This window comes from Myotis myotis, unplaced genomic scaffold (genome assembly GCF_014108235.1).
Source record: "Myotis myotis isolate mMyoMyo1 unplaced genomic scaffold, mMyoMyo1.p scaffold_m19_p_9, whole genome shotgun sequence".
Taxonomy (NCBI): Eukaryota; Metazoa; Chordata; class Mammalia; order Chiroptera; family Vespertilionidae; genus Myotis; species Myotis myotis.
In genome coordinates, this window is record NW_023416401.1 from 30,867,079 (window position 1) to 30,889,052 (window position 21,974).

Genomic DNA, 21,974 nt, shown 5'->3' on the forward strand with positions numbered 1-21,974 from the left:
AAAGATGGTACAGGAATGCCCCGTGTACCTTTCACCCACTTTCCCCTAATAACATCTTATATAATTATAATATCAAAACCAGGAATTCAACACATACAACACAGTGAATTTTAAAAGATCACTTCAAGCCAGGCTTAGCCGTATGAAATTTCCCAGATCAGAGATAAAAAGATCCTAAAAGCTTTGAGAGAGAAGAAAGCCCCAGGCGGAGACCAAGAACCAGAGTGCAAAACAATGGAGCAATGCCTCCACACTTCCGAGTGAAAGCATTTTTTATCTAGCATCGTAAATGAAGCGTGAGAACAGAAGAGGCATTTTCAGATGTGCTCAGTCCTGGGCCAGTGATGGCGAACCTATGACACGCGTGTCAGAGGTGACACGTGAACTCATTTTTTTGGTTGATTTTTCTTTGTTAAATGGCATTTAAATATATAAAATAAACATCAAAAATATAAGTCCTTGTTTTACTATGGCTGCAAATATCAAAAAATTTCTATATGTGACACGGCACCAGAGTTAAGTTAGGGTTTTTCAAAATGCTGACACGCCGAGCTCAAAAGGTTCGCCATCACTGGCCTAGGCGCTACCACAAGAGTCCTTTCCAGTCGGGAGCCGGGAAGAGAAGAGGCAGGGAACCCAGGAGACAAGGCTCCAGGACAGCAGGCGGGCCTACGAAGTGCCCGGAGTGAAGACAGCCTGCGGCTGCTGGGCCACAGGAGAGCGAGCGAGGCCAGGCTCCCAGGAAGGGCAGCGCCAGGGAAGCGGGAGAGGATTCCCTGTGGGAGACAATGTCGCGGGGCATTGCAGCGAGGGGTGAAGAGTATACGAGGACTCAGCCAGACTTCTAAGAAATAAATAGATGAAGAGAATAAGATTAGTATTACCTTCAAGGGAAAAACTTCTATCAGAAAACATAATTCTGGTATTTACGTCTGGCTTGTTAAAAAATAATAGTAGTATATTTTCAAAACGTTGGAATTTCTGAATGTGCTTTTAACCACACATTACAATACAGCTGTACTGGGGAAGTGGGGGAGGGAGAGAAGCTGTAAGGGATAAACTAATAACCCACCACCACGGGAAGTCAACAGACCACATCTAAAATTACTGAATCAAGAAAAAAGCAGAATATGCCTATTTATTTAGAAATCTAGCAGTAAATGGCAGAAACAGCCAAGAGTTCAGAGTCCCCTTAGAAGGGGCAAACCTTGCAGTGCAGAAGGGGTAAGAGTGTTTGTTTTTGACATAAAAACTCTATTTTGCCTTAAGCTTTATGCATAAAATAGTCTAATAAAATAAAAATGAGCAATTTCATGTTGGATTGGAAGTACTATTATCAAACAAAAAGCAATACCTAATAAAACAGTGAAACACAGGTTCTACCCGTCCTTTATGGAGGAGGCCTTCTCTAAAGGTTTTGTAATTTGAAAGATATTGAAAGAGATTGTACATTTTACTTTTGAAAACGAGAAAATGAAAACTCCCAATTTGGGAAGTGCCGTCAAGCTAACAGGATAGCAGTGGTTCTCCATGAGGACAGGTCTGCATGGGGAGAAGGGACCCTGGCCTTCGGCACTTGGGGTCGCTGGTCCCAGATGGCAGGACAGACGAGGTGCAGGCCCAGGACAGAGCTTTGCTCTCCTGACCAATTCTGCCTCTGACTGGAGAGCTCATGGTCCTGTCAACCACACGTCACTGTTCACTGTTGGAGGGGGGAGGGACGCCCCTGCTCTAGCGTGTACAGATTCGCGCAGTGATGAGGGGAAGAGAGGGGCCCATGGCAACACCATCTGAAACGGCAGATGGTAACCAGCTATGTGTGAAGGGACTGGTGGTGAAGACTGTTATTTAAGAGGCAGGGGAGGGAAACGGGCAGTGATCTGAAAAGAGAAAAGCTATTTAGTGCTTTCCCAAGAACTGGCAAGAAAGAGCCCGGAGCTGTTGCTAAGGAGAAAATAGACAAAGGCACAAGAACAATCTGACTAAACGCTGGCATGGGGGCGGCTGGGCTGTGGGCAGGGCTGGCTCCCAGGACCCTGCTCGGCAATCAGGATGACGAAGTGGCAGCTTCGTGGCCCCTGTCCTCCTCCTGTGAGAGGTCTTCTTCCTCTGGGTCTCACTCTGCAACAGAGGAGCTCCTTCTGCACCTCGGCCGAGCTTCCTGTCCTGGGGTCACCACGGAGGAGCCTGGCGGAGGCTGTGAGCAGGCAGGAGGCGGATTCCAGCAGATTCCACACCTCTCCCAGACTGGGACCTTGAATCTATTCAGGGCTCGCTTCTTTCTTCCTTTCTTTATTTCCTCTTTGATTTTTTGGGCATCTGATTAAAGATTGAGGCAGTTTAGCTCCAGTGTATGAGGAAATTGAATGTGGCAGAGTCCACAACTCAAACTGACACCATCCCACACACCACACTGCCCACACACACCGTGCTCACCCAGTGGTCACCTTAGCGGTGCATCCATGGAAGGAAAGAGGATCAGCTGCAGACCATGACCTTGGGTTCAAGGTAAAGGCGTATGGCAAACCTCAACCTCAGCGACTTAAGAAAAATCACAAGAAGTTCTTAAAGAAGCCTGAACCCCGCGGCTGTCGTTTGCTGACTGAGGCACCAAATGTATACCCAGGTGCTGCAGACAGTCCGCAGACAGACCGACCACGGGCAGCGGGTCCCAGAGCAGCACAGCGGAGAGAGTCAACAGGGTGAGGAGTTTCAAGGCAGGAGTGTAAGGATCCCACAAACAGAAGGCAGCAGGAAACTCTGACTTTCTTATGAGATATGAAGATCACTGCTGACCATTAAGTGTCAAATCCATGTTGACAATCCAGCCACTGCTGGCCTAGGGAACCAAGGGGTGTTTGGGTAGCTCAAGGAGATGCTTTTGCCACTAAAAGGAAACGGCCAGCGGCAGGTGCATGGCCGGGGGCTGGCTTGCAGGGAGTGAGAAGGTGGGTCCACTTTCTCCTCTCAGCGCTGGCGCCAGGGCACAGAGTAGTCTTTGTAAGAATATGTGCAAATATTCAAATCCCACTCCAAATGAAACAATCCTCCCGTTACCTGGCCTTTCACACTGTCTGGGCCTACTAATGAAAGCTCTGTACTCTGCACAGGCTGTAGGACAGTGGTCGGCCAACTGCGGCTCGCGAGCCACATGCGGCTCTTTGGCCCCTTGAGTGTGGCTCTTCCACAAAATACCGACTTCTGCGCATGGGCCGTGAAGTTTCAATCGCACTGTACATGCGCGCCCACACGTGGCATTTTGTGGAAGAGCCACACTCAAGGGGCCAAAGAGCTGCATGTGGCTCGCGAGCCGCAGTTTGCTGACCACTGCCATAGGAGATGTAAGCCAGTACTTCATTAGAGACAAGATGACAAATGCTCAGGTTTCCCTTGAAAACAAATCCTGCCATGAAACAAGGAGATGGATGAGGACGAGGACGGACCTAGTGATGTTTTCTCACTGCAAAAGACACTGACTCGCATGCAGCTCCAGCTCATCAACCGCTTCCGCACTGCACACCATGCACGTGGTTAGCAAGCAGCTAGTCTCAACCAGGTTAACGAACATGTAGTTACCACCGTTCATCATGAGGCGCAGGTGCAGGCCCCGTTAGCTCACAGCGCTTTCAGGATTTTCAATTATCCACTCAATAGCAGCCCACCCCTGGAGCAACACAGAAGGGTTTCAACATGGTGTAAGCTCTGCCTCCTGCAGCGGCAGCTGCAAGCCTGTGATTGAAACGGCAGTTTTAAAGATACAACAGTCACCATTTGCGAGCAATCTTTCCCTGTAAGCAGGCAGTGTCTCAAATTCGAAATTAGGGGGTATGCACTCTGCCTAAAATTCCTGCACCAGGTTGGCTATACTGACACTGGCTCCCCTCATCCGCACCGCCGCCTCCTGAGAGCAGGGCGAGGGGAAAGGGCAGCCACCCTCCTGGCCTCCATGCGTTGTCCCAAAGCTCTGGCTCCCGAATCCCAGATGACCTGCTGCCCCATCTCCCATCTCCTGTGCCCACCCTCGGCCTACCAGCTCTCCCAGGCATCTCCCCGCTGACCAGTGATTCTGTCAAATCATAACTATAGCTAGAGGGAGGGCTGATTCTCTACTAGGCCTTCAACACAATAACCCCTAAGATAAGTGAAAGAATTGTATTTGGCTGCACTGAGTTTACCCTGATTTTTCTCATAAAAGGTCTGAGGTGGCTTTGGCCTCACCCAGTATTGACTTCCTCCTTGTTTTTTCACAAACCGGAGGGTGCCTGCCCTAAGCCAGACCCTGGACACACGGGTCAGTAAGGCTGTCCTCCCCTCCCCAAGGGCTCACACTGGGGACACAATGCTCGCAGCTTGAGGCACTGTGGTTCCACCCTCCCTGAACCGAGCTAAGCGACTGCATACATTTCTCAGATCTGGATTTTTCTAAACAGTGGGGCAGATTGGCTCTTCTAGACTAAATGTGAGCAAAAATAGTTTTCCGCTAGGATCTGACTTAAGCATGGTAGGAAGGGAAGTACGGCTTAGGCAGCAGCTGATGACCAACATGAGGCATCACTTCTGACTGAGACAAATGGAGAGAAGGGGAGGGTGGCCAGGGTGGGAGCAAAGGGAGGAGGACACCTGGGGAAGGTGGGAGCCTATGAAGTAAGCTAAGGTGAAAAGCCAGGCCCTGCCCTGGTGAGTGGCAGACATTACCTTGAATTTGCACACATCCCAGCTCTCTCTTCTGCTGCAGAGGAAGGCAACCTGGACTCCGGGATAGTCCCTGAGGCTGAGCCCTCCACCCAGGGACCCGGGCAGGATGGCTTCCCGGGTGCATCCTTTCTCCTCTCACCTCCACCAAGCTCACTCCCCAGTCCTGCCAGGGAATGCCAGCTGCCTCCAGGGAAAGCTTGCAAATGGAGAGGTGGGGGCAAAGCTACATAATGCCTATGAAATAGGAAACCGGGGAAAATCCCGCATGCCAATGTGTGGGGTTGTTTAATAACTGAGCCTGTTATTTCTGCTCTTCGCCTCGGCTGGCTTGACCCTGCACTTTTCCCTCGGATGGGCACGCCTCCCTTGCTGCCAGTTTTGAAGGTAAATGTGGAACATGATGCAGCAGTACAAGCTAAACTAGACAGCGGGCCCCGCACGCATGGACGACAGGACCTCGCATTTCACCCGCTTCCCCTGGGCCTCACAGCCAGAGCGCACACGGGGCCGGCCGGGCGGAGAGCCGTACCTTCTTTGCGTTGGATGATATTGTGTTGGCCATTAAGCCTTCCAGGTAGCTGCCAAGGCTGATCCCCTTCACGGTGATGATGGCTTCCTGCGTGAGCACTGTCCTGCAGAGGAGCAAGAAGCACAAGGCTGAGCGGCCCTCCGAGAGGGGAGGCTCCGCCCGCCCTGACCCTGGAGTCGAACGTGTGGAAGCCGGGCGAGGCCACGTACATGTCAGGGTTCTTCGGATGGGGTGTGTACACCAACCTCTCGTTCACCGACACGAAGTTTGTGAGTGTGATCTTAAAAAAAGGAACAATGGCTTTAGGTTCTACGTCTCTTCCGTTTCTTCCCAAACCATCCACCCGTCCCCCAAACAGCACCTACTGGAGCCAGAACAGGAGAAACATTTTGGCCCAGAAGGCACCACCGTATTAAGTCCCAGGGAAACCGGGTCCTGGCTGCTTCACCGGCCTCTCTCCACCCAAACCTGAGCTGGGCCTGGCCTTCCAGGGACAGCAGCCCCCACTTTTTGAAAGTTTGCATACGCGACTTTGCTTTTAGGAAAGACCTACATCAGTCCCTGTTTTTGCTAACTGGTAGAAATTTGAAGAGGATCTTTGCTTTTATGAAAAAAGGTGACAAGCAAAAACAGCGTTCAGGAGCCACGCTCAGCACCTCAGCAACAAGCCCGGGCCGGAGCTGCAAACTGTCTGTGAGCACCTGCGCTTTATCTCCATTTATTTTGTGCATCGTTACCAAGATGTGTCCTAACGAAACTGCTCCTTCACGTTACACCATTTCGGCTTACCTAAGGTTTTACAGGAACACTCTACTTTTGGGATAGTGAGGGAACCTGTATTTTCAAACTTCCAAGACCTCAGCCAAAAAATGACAAAATATTCCTGGGCTAGCATGCAGGTAAATGAGAAGAGGCTTCTCGCCCACCAGGGGCAGGCTCTGGCTTTGGGACACTGTGTCCTGGGGTTTCGCAGGGCAGCGCCCTGAGTCTGCACAGACTGTGAGAGCAAAGTATATAGATATCTCCTCAGGGCTGTGTCCAGTAAACCAACTAGCCACCCCCCCATGTACATTTTAAATATTTTCTATTAAAAACTATTTGAAAACTGGAGCTCTAGAACAGCACGGTCTCACAGAATTTTCTGTAATATTAGCGATGTCCTGCCAACCGGCGTGGCTCAGTGGTTGAGTGTCCACCTATGAACCAGGAGGTCACAGTTCAATTCCTGATCAGGCACATGCCTGAGTTTTGGGCTCGATCCCCAGTAGGGGCTGTGCAGGAGGCAGCCGATCAGTGATTCTCTCTCATCATTTATGTTTCTATCTCCCTCTCCCTCTCCCTCCCTCTCTGAAATCAATATATATATATGAAATGTTCTATCTCTGAGCTGTTCATTGTCGAAGTCACTAAACATGTGTGGCCAGTGACCACTTGGTTAGTGTGCAGGGGAACTGAATTGTTAATTTTACTTAATCCTAATGAATTGAAATGGAAATAGCCACATGTGGCTGACAATGGAGTTTCATCTTTGTTTAACTCAATTTACTCTCTTAGCAAAGAGCCAATTCCAATATAAGAGCTTTTTTTTAAAAAAAAGGTCAAGTGGTCAAAGGCAATGTAATCTTCCAGCAAAGATAAACTTGAAGCACTTATACTTTCTCATGTAATCATCTTTCACTGAGCTCCCAGCCTGGCCCCAGTGTTCCGGCAAAGTGGTTAGCAGGGAAATCTCTTTCCTCCTATTGTGTACAGGGTAGTCACAAGCTCATTAGTTACAGTGAATACAGTGTATGGAAATATTTATCAACATTAACAATTAAACTCCGATTAGCTATTATCTTTTTATGTGCAATATGTTTATGCCTGCTGTGTTTTATAAACCTATTTCCCTTCATTAATCCTCGTAACAATACTATGAGATTTGTTCTTTTTTTCTTTTTAAGACAAGGAATGTGGGAGCCAGAAAAGGTTAGTAAGGAACACATGCAGTCATACAACCATTCCATGATAATTTCAGGATACGGTTCACAACTACGCCATACCCTATGTCCTTTCCACTGGGCCTCACAGTAGCATGAACCGTCCTTCTTTACTGAAAACTAAACTTTCGCGAAGGATGGAGTGGAATTTTCCAAGTAGAGGAGAGAAAACAGAATATGTAACTTTTCAGCTTTGGCCGATGAGGGGACACACCTGCGAGGCTGCCTGTGACTTTCACAGCAGTGCTGCCCGGGACGAGGGAAAGGTCAGAGATGCTATGCCAAACGCTGTAAGTGGCTCAGAACCTAACCTTCCACACGCAGAGACACAACCCACAGTGAGAGTTCATAAAGTAAACCGTGTTCCCAGCCGATGCACTCTCCCCAACATGTTTTTGAATATGCATTGAGCCAATGTACATTTTTCTAATTGAGAGGAGTGAGAGGGAGTGAAGGAGGAAAGTTGCTTTTAAAATTTCTGCTAAATCCAAACAAAAATGAAATTACTGCTAAAAATCACCCTTTCTAGCCCTAACCGGTTTGGCTCAGTGGATAGATCGTCGGCCTGTGGACTGAAGGGTCTCAAGTTCGATTCCGGTCAAGGGCATGTACCTTGGTTGCAGGCACATCCCCAGTGGGTGGTGTGCAGGAGGCAGCTGATCGATGTTTCTCTCTCATCAATGTTTCTGACTCTCTATCCCTCTTCCTTCCTCTCTGTAAAAAATCAATAAAATATTTTTTAAAAAAAACACCCTTTCTAATGGGAGTCAGGATAGAGGTTATTGGGGGTGGGGTGGTGATTCTGGAAAGGAGCAAGGGCGGGGGTGGGGCAGTCACTTTCTGCTTCTCTGTCCGCTGGTTATATAGGTGTGTTCACTTTGTGACAGTTCATCATTATGTGCATTTTTCTAGACACTTATTGTCCTGGAATAAAAAGGTAATAACATACTACTAAATAAGTTCACCTATTAAAAACTAAGCGATCACTCAGACCAAAGGTGGGCTGAACATCAAGTTAAGTGAAGCCATTCGCACCATCACCAAGACATACCAAGCACCTTTCTCATCCTAGGGCCATTGCTTACATTGGTGGAACAAAGTTCCATTTTCTTTTCCACTGGATCCACAACAGAATGTTCTCTGATGTATGTTAAAGTCCTACTGGTTCCCAAAATCTAAAAAACAAAGCAAAACTAGCGTAATGGTATGTTACACTGTCATTCTGAAGCATCAAACACAAAACACCATTTCATTTACTCATTTGTACACGGGTGGGGGTGCGCCATGAACCTGTGCGGTAACTTCAGGTTTCTGTTCTAGCAGGTGGGAGAGACACTGGACAAAATGAATTCAAGTAGACTTGAGTGTATGACAGTAATGAATGCTTTGATGAAACAGAAAATGGGGGTGGGGGACAGGAGTGCAGAGAAGGCCCCTCTGCCAGTGGCAGAGCCTGGGAGGGAAGAAGGGTGCCATGCAGAGTTCTGGGTGGGCAAGAGTCAACCATGTGAGGAGGTGGTGGGCGGGCAGATGTCTTTGAGCCAAGGAGAAGCTAGAACAGACCCATCCCTCACGGTCCTCAGAGGAAACTACCCTGCCAGCTCCTTGCTCTTGGACTTCCAGCCTGTGGTTTAAGCCCACAAATCTGTGGTGTTTCATTTTGGCAGCCCAACAGATGCGACACCGTGGAGCGAGGCGCGAGGGGATTCTGTGCTGGCGGGGCTGAGGGCGGAGCCATGCCACGAGTCAGGGGGTGTGTCAGGACCATGGAGACGGACCGTTTCATGACGCTGGCAGAGGAACAAACCATCTCTTGGGCTTCCTAGAAATCCCGAGTGGGCGCTCTAAGGGGAGGTAGTCATTTCCTGCAGTTGGTGCCAGCTGGGGGCAGAGCGGGTGTAGGCAGGGTGATGCAGGGGTAGTGGGAGCAAAGCCGGCACCAGCTGGGTGGTGCAGGTGTAGCAGGCAGGGCAGGTACCAGCGGGGACAAGCAGCTGTGGGCTCACCGCTTTCACGAGGGCGGGCAGCCCCCACTCGGTGCTGAGGAGGCGGTGGCTGTGCAGCCGGCCGCAGCGGTCCACACTGCGCTCCAGCACATCGACTCCCACCACGCAGGGATTCATCGGATTCGGGTACTTCCTCATAGCAGCCTTGATGACCGTGTCCCATGGGTGGCTGGAGGGAAAATGCAATCACTTGGCATAAGCAAGCAAACCTTTTGTAGCGTGTGCCAGAGTGGCGCTGGGAGCCAGAGATGCTGTGTGCCACAGTGTGAAATGAATAAAGTTTTTTCCTTTGGTTTTAATTAAAGGCATAGCCAACAAATATATATCAGGAGTCCAGCTCCGACCTACATCCTGGATCCTGGGATCGTGCTGAGCCGACCAGAGGCAATCAAGAAGGCTTTGCCACCAGGCTGCGCCAGGAACCTGGGGCACGAACAAGAACCCAGGTCCCTGGCAGCTGCGCTCATGCCCATCTCATCTGGTCTGCATTCCCGGTCCAGAAGCTCACACAGGCCTCCTCACCACTGGGGCCGTGGCTCAGCACTTTTCCTGTTCCCGACTTCCTCCTCCCTCTCCCACCCTCCCTCCAGTCCTTAAAGAGATAAAAGCTTTAGTTTAGGGCTTCTGAGCAGGGAGACAATTCTCCCCACCCCTAGCTGTCACCTGCCCTCCCCTGCTGTTCCATCAGGTGAGGAAAGAAACTGGAGGGAGCGGGCACCATTTCGGACTCTTGCCTGCACTGCTGCAGTGACTAAAGGCTTGGCTCATGGTGGCCATGGTGGAGTGGGAACCCATCCCCAGGGCGTGAGGCCTCTGCCCCACTGCAGGGCGGCTAACCCGAGGGCAGTGGGAGGCCTCATTCCCTGCCCACACTGGGAAGTGGGAAGGCATAACCAAGGCCCTGCTCTATGCACAGCGAGGGTGTAGAGCAGCGGTTCTCAACCTGTGGGTCGCGACCCCTTTGGGGGTCGCCTAAGACCATCGGAAAACACATATATAATTACGTATTGTTTTTGTGATTAATCACTATGCTTTAATTATGTTCAATTTGTAACAATGAAATTGGGGGTCACCACTACATGAGGAACTGTATTAAAGGGTCGCGGCATTAGGAAGGTTGAGAACCACTGGTGTAGAGACAAGGGGTGGGATTAAATTATAGGACGTCTGGGATTTGTCTATAGTAATTGGAGGGAAGAACAGTAGGTGGGGACACGTGAAACCAGACTGGCTGCGAGAGGGGAACTGTCGACCTGGAAGATGGCACTGGGCCTCGCCATTCTAGTCTTCCCTTTCGCATACTTTTGAAATTTCCCTAACAGCAAGTTTTTAAAAAAGGATGAGGGCAGCCACAAACAAGGCAAAGTCACCTGCACCCCCCACTTGAAGCAAGTCTAGGCCCACATCTGAGCGCGGTGCACACCCAGAGGCTCCCATACTCCTTCAGGAGGTCTGCGAGGTCAAAACTGCTTCATGATGCTACTAAGACATGATTTGCCTTTTTCACTCAACTGACATTTACGCTTCAAAAGCTTCAAAAGCATCGGCGGGCGGGTAAGACTGCTGGCCTCTCCCCACGAATTAAAGCCAGGACCTCAAACCACACTCACTGCTCTGCACTCGGGGAAACCACGCCATCTTTCTTAAGATTATCCACGATGAAAGAGTAAAATTATATTTGATTACATCTAAACCCCTGAGTACTTTTCTTTTAATATTCTGACCACAAGAAAGCTAAGACCCATACTGGGATTGGATACCCCACTATGCTTGGCCCTAAACCTAAACAACTTATATAACAAAATTATTCCCCGGAGTACAAAATTATTCCTAGTAGTACTCAGAGGACTTCACGGTGTTTTATATCCCTCTAGAGCAGCGGTTCTCAACCTTCCTAATGCCGCGACCCTTTAATACGCATGAGGGTGGACCCGCCTGGAGACGGATAGAGGAGGGGTGTCTCGGATCCTAAGACCATCGAAAATATGTGTTTTCCGATGGTCTTAGGCGACCCCTGTCAAAGGGTCGTTCGACCCCCAAAGGGGTGGCGACCCACAGGTTGAGAACCGCTGCTCTAGAGTCTAGAGGAGCCTGTTCTATAATTGATAAGCCCCGATAAACCTCACCAACCCTTGCCAATTTAGCCCAGATGCCACCGTCTTCAGCAAACACTAAGAAGGAATTACAGTAAGCACAAATATAAGACATAAAAACGTTGGGTCGTGGGAAGAACGGCCGGGGCAGTGCTGGGCAGCTGTGGGTGGTGGGCCCCGCTGGCTGCTTCCTTCCATGCTCCTCCTTTCTACTAACTGGTTATCTGGCAGACATTTTCTCAAAAATCAATGAAATGGGCCCATCACCTCCAGGAAAACAACTGATAGTATTTGTTGCCAAAGATAAAACTTGAGTTTTGAGTGAAAATTTCAAAAACTTGTATCCACTCCCATGAGGCCCCATATTGTAACCGGGTAAACCCATATACTCCCAATGACCAGTGCCGGATGCCACAAAATCATACAACGGTGAGAGACTCATTTAAAATTTTGGACAGGCCAATTACTCTGGTCATTCTGGTTTCAGATTTTACACTTGTTTTGTTGTAGTAGCAAAAAATAGCCACAATTACTTTAAAAGACTATTAAAATACTCCTACCTTTTCCAGTGTTTTATTCACACACTATGTGAGGCTGGATTTTATTCATATACTTCAAACAAAACAAGACTGTAAACACTGAATGCAGAAGCAAGATATGAATATCAAGCCGCCTTTTATTAAGTCAGACACTATAGAAATTAGCATAAAAATAATATCACTTTTCTTACTAATTTGGGGGGTATTTTGGAAAATAGAGGGTTGCAAAATAAAAAATGTTATGTTCATGTAATAGTTTTATGGTTCATTGTAATTCATTAACAAATATCATTTGTCAGTTTTAATTTCTAATACGGTAAATACAGATATCTATAATCCACATAAACAAAAACTGTCTGGGTCTCCCAATATTTTCTTAGATAATAAAGAAGTCCTGAGGCTGAGGGGTTTAAGACTAGCTAGATCCTTGATTAAGTGAACCAAAAAGATATACACAGCTGGTCACTGCAGTATGATGTGTAGTAAGGGGGGAGATGATGTTCTTTCAATAAGAGAAAGAATAAGATCAACCGAAGGACTTGTATGCATGCATATAAGCCAAACCAATGGACATGGACAACAGGGGGATGAGAACATGAGTGTGTGTGTGTGTGTGGGGGGGGTTAATGGGGGGGGTAAGGAAACATTTGTAATACCTTAATAAAGAATTTTAAAAAAATAATAAGAGAAAGAATAAATTGCAACACATTCATACAATGGAACATTATATAGCTATGATACATATACGTGTGTGTATACACAACACACACAGATCTCAAAACCATACTGTTGAGAGGAAAGGAAATTATTAAAAGATCTGTACATCTGACGTCACTGATTTCTATTTTAAAACAATAAACACGTGCCCACACAGATGTAGTGAAATGGGATACCCACCAAATTCATAATTTTGTCTGCCTGTGGAGGGGGGGGGTACCACACTGGGGGGGTGGGGGCGTGCTTCAACTCTTAACTGTAATGTTCAATTTCTTATTAAAGAAAAAAAAAGGTGGGGGAGGGGTATTCTTTTACGGCTCCTGGCTAGAAAGCAAGTTTGCTTTCGGACATCATGTCCTCCAGAGCCCATAACTCCCTGAGATGGACATTACCGACTAGAGACCTTTCCTGGTAGTTGTTCGAATTCAGAGTATATGGCCTTGAATCTCTGCCAGAAATCTACTTGTGTTGCTCTGTTCCTGAAGATTTTATAGGTCTACCTGAAACCCCAGTCAAAGCTGTGAGGATGAAATTTATAAGCCTATTAACTTTTAAATGCCCCTTTCTATATTTTTATATTTCAGTCCTATATTTTTCATTGCTATTTAGACAATCTTAGACCCTGTCTAGGTAACACACACTACATTCAGATGGCTTTCTCCAAGGGGCCTCCATTTCTGCAGGCACGTTTATGTTGCTCCCTGCTGTGCCTGAGCTCCAGTCCCTGGGGTTTCTATGCGATGTGGACAGAGAAAGAAATCTTGATATGATCAAAAGGATTTGTGCCTACTTATTTCTTGCCTTTCCAGAGCAAATGTACTAATTTTCAATCAAATATTTATCTGACAGTACAAGTATATAAAAGAAGGAAGTATAAAAAGAAATCTATAACCCTCAAAGAAAAAAATAAATTGGTGATTTTTGACGGACTAAGCAAGAAAGCTGGGCTTCCCATTTTGTGCTGTGCCACCGCACATGACTATGTCATTCGCAACTGGCAGCCACAGGGGCCTACCTCACATTGTCCTTGGCCAGCTGCACTCATCATTTGTCAATTTTCATCATAGTCCTTTGCTTTTAACCTCAAAAATCAATGGCGGGGATCAGTGTCAAGTCCACAGCGGCTTGGTGTTGACAAAGTTCTTTGGCGGACAGCCACCCTCATTTTGGAATGGCATCTAATCTCAGCCAGATCCCGCAGCCCCTCACTGAGCACCCTACTATGTGCCAGGCACGGTCAGGGTGCCAGGAATACAAAACGAATGAAGTACTGACACAGGATACCACACAAACGAACCTCAATAAAATTATGCTAAGTGAGAGAACACAGACACACGGGACCACATGCTGTATGGTTCCATTTATATGAAATGTCCAGAAAAGGCAAATCTATAGAAACAGAAAGCAGACCAGCAGCTGCCTGGGGCTGGCAATGGTACTGAAGAGTGACTGCAAATGGGCACGAGGGGACTTCGTAGAGTGATGGGAACGTTCTAAAACTGGTCTGTGGTGGCGGCTGTACAACTCTAAATTTACTAAAAATTATTGAATTGTACGCTTCAAATCAGTGAATTTTACCAATAGTGACTTTTCACAGTTGACAACTCACTTCTGCTTGTCAATCAACACTTCACGAACTTGTAGGGCAGTCCCTGTCAGCTACTCCATGACAAAACAGCCCCACTGCCCTGGCCTCTACAGTGTGCAATGACTCCACGTCGGCCCTCCGCATCTAGACGGTGCCAGTTATGCCCCACCCACCCTTGGGAGAACTGAGAATAAAAAATCAACACTAAAATTGGATCCCATCAAGTCTAAGGATTTCATTAAAAATAATTTTAGAGGTTCTAACCTCTTGATAATTCTTTAATTATAATTTTACATTTAAAAGGCCAAAGGATGACAATTCCATTTCATGAAGTTTTTAAAAACATTTAAAAAAAATTTTTAATTATAGTTGACTATTTTTCCCCCAAAAAAACTGTTTTTCTAAGTGGAGTGGGAGATATTTAAAAATCTTTATTCTTTTAAACAATATTAAAGAATGATTTCAGTGGGTCACAGATAAATGACTTAGACCAAGATACCACCTAGGTCACGAAGGCACTTTTAAATAGCTCCCAGCTTCCCGTGCTAGCCTGGAGGCCTTCCATGCCCACAACTGCGCCCCGTGCCCCAGCCCCCACTGCTTTCTCCGCATCTGCTCCTCCCGAGCTCCTGGGCCGCCGCGGACCCTTCATTTATAAAACATGCTTAACGTTCGTGATCTGCTGCACTGCATAATAAGGCCTCTGCTCTCCCTAGGTCCGCACGCCCCTCGCCCGAGGGAGAACAGGGTGTAGGCGAGGTCAGCCTGGGGGCGCTGAGGGCGCGCTGTCACCTTGACGGGTCGCCTCCAGCCGCGTCCGCCCCGCTAGGGGCGCGCGCCGAGGAGGGCGCTCCGGGCCCTACAGGACTAGCTGAGATGCACCCGCGGCTCCGTCCTCCTCGGGCCGCGGAAGGAAAGGCCGCCCCCTCCCCGGCGCGTCAGGAATCCCACCACGGCCTCCACCGGCCGGGCGGCGACTTCATCCAACAGCTGACGACGCCCCTAGAAGGGACCGAGAGCCTGCGCCTCTTTTCAGGGTGCCGAGGCCGCGGTCTGGGAACGGTCCACGCCAGGCAGGGAAGGCTCTGCGAGGGCCGGGTCTGGGGTCCGGCCTTTCTCGGCCTCCCCCAGCGGCGCGGGGGGCAGTGCCGGCGCCGGCCCGGAGCCCACGGCGGCCCGCAGCCCGACCTCACCCGAACACGTGCTCCGAGCTCCAGATCCTCATCGCCGCCCGGCACCCGCCGCCGAGCGCGGCTTCCCGGTTCCAGACTCGGAGTAGCCGGCTGCTCGGGTCTCAGCGCCGCGGGGGCGTGGCCTGGGCGGGACGGGGCGCCGCGGGGGCGTGGCCTGGGCGGGACGGGGCGCCGCGGGGGCGTGGCCTGGGCGGGGCGCTCTCGGGAGCCGCCGGCTTGGGTGTCAGGTGACCATGCGAGCTGCAGCTGCTAAAAATAGGAATGCGGGACGCCGCAGGGGCTGACTGGAGAACTGCGCCTCCATGCTTGTTCTGGAAGCATCTTCCAGAGAAACAGAGCAGAATATGCAGAAGCCCAGAAGCATGAGGAGGTACAGTGCTCTTGGGGGGCTGCAAGTCACCTGTGAGGCTGGACTGTGGGGTCCCAGAAAGAGGGGCAGGAGTTGAAGCTAGGAAGTCAGGAGCCACGCTGAGAAGGGCCTTATTCACCGCCCTCTTAGCGCAGCCTCAGGCCCTTCCTGTGTGTACCAGCACATGCATGTGACACCCGCTCTTCAGCCTCATGGCCATCTCCAGCCTCCCCCATTCCACCAGCTCCTCCAGACCTTTCTGCCCCCAACCCCCAACCTCCGCACTGTAGACCACAGTTCACAGAGAACTGACCCTCAGTTCTCTCCCCTCTATGCTGGACAGTCTGCAATCTGCCTCCTCTGGTCCGAGCCCAAGCTCTCTGCGCTACTGGGGAAAGATCACAATCTTACAGATTATCGCACAGGGAATGGCAGGTGTCCTGTTTCATTTAAGCCCTCAATGGAAACCTTACTTGCGCCTGGCTAGGATCCTCCCCCAACCTCCTCACTGACTCCCAACTTCTCCCACTGTCTTCACGCCTCCCTAGGTCAAAGGCTCTGCGGTGTAACGGTGGGTAACCACGTACTAATTGTATGACCCTGAGCAAGTTGCTTCACTTCTCTAAGACCCCGTCTCTGTAGAGTGGTTGAGTTGACCACAAATGGCTGTCAACGCCTAGTATGGTATCAGATACATAGCAAGTGTCCAAAACACAGTAGCTATTGTCCTGATCTAGACCCTGACCAAACTCCCTTCCCACCCTCTAGTCTCAGGCAACCACCCCACTCTTCTCCTTGGTCCCCACTCCACGGGTCTTCCCTTCTATAGTTTCTATTTCCTCCACCCACTGGTCATTTCACCCCACATTCCACCCTTGATTATGCCAATGTCAAGTTTCTCAAAAACAACACAAAAACATCTCCCCCTTGACTCTGCACCTGTATGGGGATCCTTAGAGGAGCCCAAGACCTGAGCTGTTTCACCAATCTACCCATGCTCATCCCAAATGAACTGGGAGGGTGGATTTTTTTTCTTACTTGGGTTTTGCAGAAAACAAAGGAGAAATCACCCACCACTTAAATAGGCAAAGATTTATTCTTTTTAATTAAATGTTTGACAGAACAATGTTCTTATTCCATAGGACTGCTAAGAGAGATGGAAGCCCGCGCACTCTGTGCTGGGCAGGTCCCCCGTGTACCCAGGGCAGTTACCAGGCGCAGCAATGTGCCATGCACTCTTGAGGAGCAGCCAAGACAGACAAGTATGCTCATGGCCAGGTGACACATGGACCTGACTCAGTGACACCCAGCAGTTGCTTTGTTGCTTCAGTTTTATGATTTCTGTTAGAACTGGGAAGATGCCAATCAAAGGGTGACTGGCTATAGGTTAAACCAAGCACAGGATACAGTCATTTCTCCAATAGCTATCAGGCAAAGATGGGATGATAGAGTCTGCCATTGGTTAAACCTCTCACAGGAAGGCAACTCTGGATGGGTTCTTGTCACAGTAGGTGTGGGAACTAAGGAAAGATTTCCAAGGAATGGAGAATTCGGGAGCAAAAGTCATCCCTAACCTTTATCTTTGGCTGAAATGCCTCTTCTGCATGTTGTTGGGTTGAGAACCAGGGTCATTTCTCTCATTTCAGAAGCATTGAGGGAAAGGATGGATTAGGCATGCCATTCTCGAAGTTGATGGTGTTAAATGCCAACCTGTGTGTGTGAAGCATTGGAAAGATATCTTTCAGCTACTACACCCCCTTATAAGCACTGTGCATATTCTCCCTACTTCTCACCTAAAAATTAAAGGGAGAGTCCACATTTGCTCTTCCCACTTTTTTTTTAAATTTTTATTAATTTCAGAGAGGAATGGAGGAAGGGAGGGGAGAGAGAGAGAGAGAGAGAGAGAGAGAGAGAGAGAGAGAGAGAAACATCAATGATGAGAGAGAATCATTGATCGGCTGCCTCCTGCATGCCTCACACTGGGGATCGAACCCGCAACCCAGGCATGTGCCCTTGACCAGAATCGAACCTGGGACCCTTCAGTCCGAAGGACCACTCTCTGTACACTGAGCCAAACCGGTTAGGGCTCTTCCCACTTTTTTACCCCTTATCTGTTCCACAACACGCTGTAATGCACTCCTGAAACTGCTCTCATTAGGGTCATCAGTAAACCATGACATTTTCTAGTCTAATGGGTACTGTCAGTCCTTCTCCTTCTAGACTTCTCTACTACACTTAAACTCCTGAGCATTCTCTCCTTGAAACTCTGCCCCTTGGTTTCAATGACATGCAACCACTCTGTCATATTCCTTCTCTCTCTCTGCTTTGCAGATTCCTCTTCCCCTGTGTTCTGTTTTCTCACTCGACACCTTCTCCCAAGTGAACTGACCAAGTTTCTTGGTTTTTATTAACTCCCAAACCTGTATCTCTATCTTATTTCTGTCCCAAGCTTCAGACCCATATGTCCAGTTACCCATGAAGTAGTCCCTAGGTCCCCACCTCAAACTCATCATGGCCAAAGCATCTTCTTCCTTAAGCAAATTCCTCTTCCAGGATTCACTTTCCAGGTACATGGCATCACCCAGGCACCCCAAGCTAGAGTAATCCCCTACCCTACACCCAGTCGGTCATCAAGTCCTTTGGAATTTACCTCTTACAGATTATTTTAACCCATCCCTTCTTCCACGTCCTTTAAGAAATGATACGATTTAACAGAGTTGGAGGCATAAGTTGGAAGACAAACAAACCTGGGTTCCAGACCTGACTCCCCTTCTGCACATTGCTTACTCTCGGCAAATGTCAGTATTATCATCTATGAAATGGGAATTCTAGTATTAGACACCCTATCGGACTTGTGAGAATGAAATGAGAACATACATGAAGTCCTTAGTATAGTGACTTGTGGGCAGTAACAATAAATGTCAGCCCTTATCATTGTTAGTAGCATTGTTACCATCCCCACTGACCTCTGACTCAGTTCTCCTCCCTTCTGGGTGACTTTAACATGCTCCTATCTAGCAACTCAGAATGGTGCCACTGCCATGCCCCGGCAATTACTGCTTGTCCTATCAGCCTCTTCTGTGTGGAACCTACTTCCAAACCTTTGTTTGCTCACACCCTGGAGTGCTCCTCACTCCTCCTGTAATTGCTCCCACATACCTCCATCATTACTCTCAGCACATTTTTTTATAATTACTGTACTTGTTTGTGTTTCTGTCTCTCCCACTAGAATAATACTTATTAAAGAGGCAGATTCCTAAGCGCCATGTCTTACTTTTGGAATTGACATCTCTGGGATAAAACCCAGAAATAGGCATTTTTAATGAGCCACCCACGCAGTTAGTAAGGTCCCTAAAGTTGGGGAAGCAATTCTGCTCTAGATTATGTAAACTCTTCAAGGATGGGGATTTAGCCTTCCTCATGGCTGTGTACCCAGGATCTATCCCAGTGCCTGGCAAACAGAAGCACTTGATAATTGCTTGTTCAGTGAGTCAAGACTGACTCCTAGGGAGTCATGAACATGGGAGCGGCTGGGTGGGGTTCCATCTGGTGTAACCACAGACAGAATCATCTAGTTGATGGTTCTGGGGAGCCCTATTGCTTTTGGAGGTCATCTTTGGGGTAAATTAAAAGGCTTTTCAACTAGTCCTACTTCTATTTCTTATGTATTTCGTTTCTATGTATTGAGATTCTGTGTCAAATTTTCATTTTTACAAGAGTCTGCTGCTAAAAATAAATATGTTTCAAAATTGCTGTATCAGAATAGATTTTTAATTTAGGGAGAAAGTCAATCTTCCAGCAGGTAAGAAGTTTTGAAGAACTTTTGGATCTGTTTCTTTCCCATTTGCCATGGACATTGCTTCAAAATCCCAGGACAATAACAAAAATTGGGCTCTGGTGTTTAATTGATCCCCAAATAGTGATGGTAAAGACTCAATTTACAGGTTCTTTACCCTGCCACGCTGGAAGAATGAGATGGTAGAAAGTCAGCAATTCTGAGCTTGTGCCACTAGCATCATTTTCTGAGATCCTACGCATAGATTATTTGAATCCAAGGACATGTTCTCTAACTAAACTCAGAATTATCCTGAGCCTCAAAATAGTCAAGATGTACTAGCATATTATTAAAACAGAGTATATCTCTGTGGCCTTTTGCTTTCTATGGTATAAAGTCTATATAATTAATTCCTCTTTCAAACACAATTTCTGAAGTCTCTCCAATACATATTTTCAATTTTGCACCTTATTTCTGCTTCTGAGCACTTTAATTTTCTCCATTATAGCTTATGTAGTTTTTCATCAGAAACATAAGACACCATTTCCTTCCTAGCTTGCAAATCTTCTTTCCCCTGATGCCTTCTGGTATTACAGTAACGTACTCAAAAAATGGCTCATGACTAAGGGGTCTTGCGATAAACAAGAAGATATAATTGAGGAAAATCTCAGAACTTTATGATTTATGTATACTCTGTGGTCAACAATTTAAAAAATATTTGATCACTATCAAGTAGTAATTAGGAATATCCCAAATGTTCTGCTATTGACATTCATAAAACTTGCATTGATGCACCTTGGTGTTGATGTCATAATGCATTCTTTATTCATTATCATCTAGAGGATATTAATCAGACATTGTGATTTTTTAAAAAGTATGTTTTTATTGATTTTTAGAGAGAGAGGAAGGAAGAGGGAAAGAGGTAGAAACATCAATGATAGGCTGCCTCCTGCGCACCCTCTACTGGGGATGGAGCCTGCAACCCGGGCATATGCCCTGACCTGGAATTGAATCATGACCTCCTGGTTCATAGGTTGATGCTCAACCAGTGAGCCACACGGGCTGGGCAGACTGATTTTTTAGATTCTGTTACCTGAGGTACATTACTGGAACAGCATCACAAGCCCTGACTGCCACTGGAAAATGCCATGTCAGCCTCACCTTATAGAAAATAGGGCATCAGGATGTTAGACATGAACCAGGGACAATACCAACATTATTTAAAAAACAACAATACACATATTAAGGTTTTGAAATGCATAATACTTGGTTGTCTTAGAAATGTATAGATCTCTCCTGCCACCTAGTGGGGAAACATCAAGCATAGTTCTGCATGTGCTGTCTCAAGGTCCAATCCCCATAACACTTGCAAATTGTTATTTTAAAAATATTATTTACTAAGTAATCTCTCTGCTAGGAAATGATCCTCTGAATGGCTACTGGCACATGTGCATATATGCATCTATAAGAGTTTAATTGTAGCGTCAGAAATAGAAGTAAATTGAAAGAAGTCTGAACCACCTTGGTTAGGAATTGCTATACCTTTACCAAAGATTACAGTGGAGCTGATTAAAGAATGGGGGGGGGGGGGGGGAGGGGTCATATGTTATTAACGTACCAAAATATATGTTAATCAAAAAAGCAAAGTGCATAAAGTAAAATTTTATTCCTGTAAAAATGTATTTAACACACTTGCAAATACATATGAACAGATATAGAGAAAAACAACTACTTAGAGATACCTTTAAGCAGGAGTAAGTGAGAGACTTACTCTCTTGCAACTTTATACACTGCTACATTGATGGGGAAAAAATGACCCCAGACTTTACGTTTTATATATATATTTAAATAATTCTTTTTTAAAAATAAATTTTATTGATTTTTTTTACAGAGAGGAAGGGAGAGGGATAGAGAGTCAGAAACATCTATGAGAAGAAGCATCGATCAGCTGCCTCCTGCACACCCCCCACTGGAGATGTGCCCGCAACCAAGGCACATGCCCTTGACCAGAATTGAACCTGGGACCCTTCAGTCTGCAGGCTGACGCCCTATCCACTAGCCAAACTGGTTAGGGCTTCTTTCTTTTCTTAAAAAATATATTTTTATTGATTTCAGAGAGGAAGGGAGAGGGAGAGAGAGATAGAAACGTCAATGATGAGAGAGAATCATTGATCTGCTGCTTTCCACATGCCCCCTACTGGGGATCTAGCCCACAACCTGGGCATGTGCCCTTGACCTGAATTGAACCTGGGACCCTTCAGTCCGCAGGCCAACGCTCCATCCACTGAGCCAAACCAGCTATGGCTAAACGTTTTATTTTTTCTTGATTAATAAAACTAATGTGTATTTACTATTGGATATTTGGAAAATATAAATAAGCATAAGATTTTTTTAAAATTTATAATTACAGCACTAAAATAGTCTCCTTTAATATTCTTAAATTTTATGATTTATTTGAATAGGTAATATGGTCACATGATTCAAAAAAGGTCAGCAATATGAAAAGTACAT

The 21,974-nt window shown here is 47.2% G+C and overlaps 1 protein-coding gene across 14 annotated transcripts in view; it reads right to left on the reverse strand.

Annotated features, from left to right (window-relative positions):
- Positions 1 to 15,446, reverse strand: part of PRELID3A (PRELI domain containing 3A) — a 37,838-nt gene extending 22,392 nt beyond the window's left edge. For 3 of the 14 annotated variants that reach the window (XM_036321983.1, XM_036321976.1, XM_036321978.1), the window contains exons 1-5: positions 15,340 to 15,446; positions 9,210 to 9,378; positions 8,289 to 8,378; positions 5,434 to 5,504; positions 5,225 to 5,327 (exon numbers count right to left, since the gene is read on the reverse strand). In XM_036321983.1, coding sequence (XP_036177876.1) covers positions 5,225 to 5,327; positions 5,434 to 5,504; positions 8,289 to 8,378; positions 9,210 to 9,378; positions 15,340 to 15,371 — 465 coding nt within the window. In that variant the 5' untranslated portion in view covers positions 15,372 to 15,446. Of the gene's footprint in view, positions 1 to 458; positions 845 to 1,112; positions 2,320 to 3,443; positions 3,730 to 5,224; positions 5,328 to 5,433; positions 5,505 to 8,288; positions 8,379 to 9,209; positions 9,379 to 14,938 lie in introns of those variants that run through there. The other 11 variants (XR_004969932.1, XM_036321981.1, XR_004969933.1 and 8 more) reach the window with 11 other exon arrangements.
- Between the last annotated feature and the right edge of the window lie 6,528 nt (positions 15,447 to 21,974).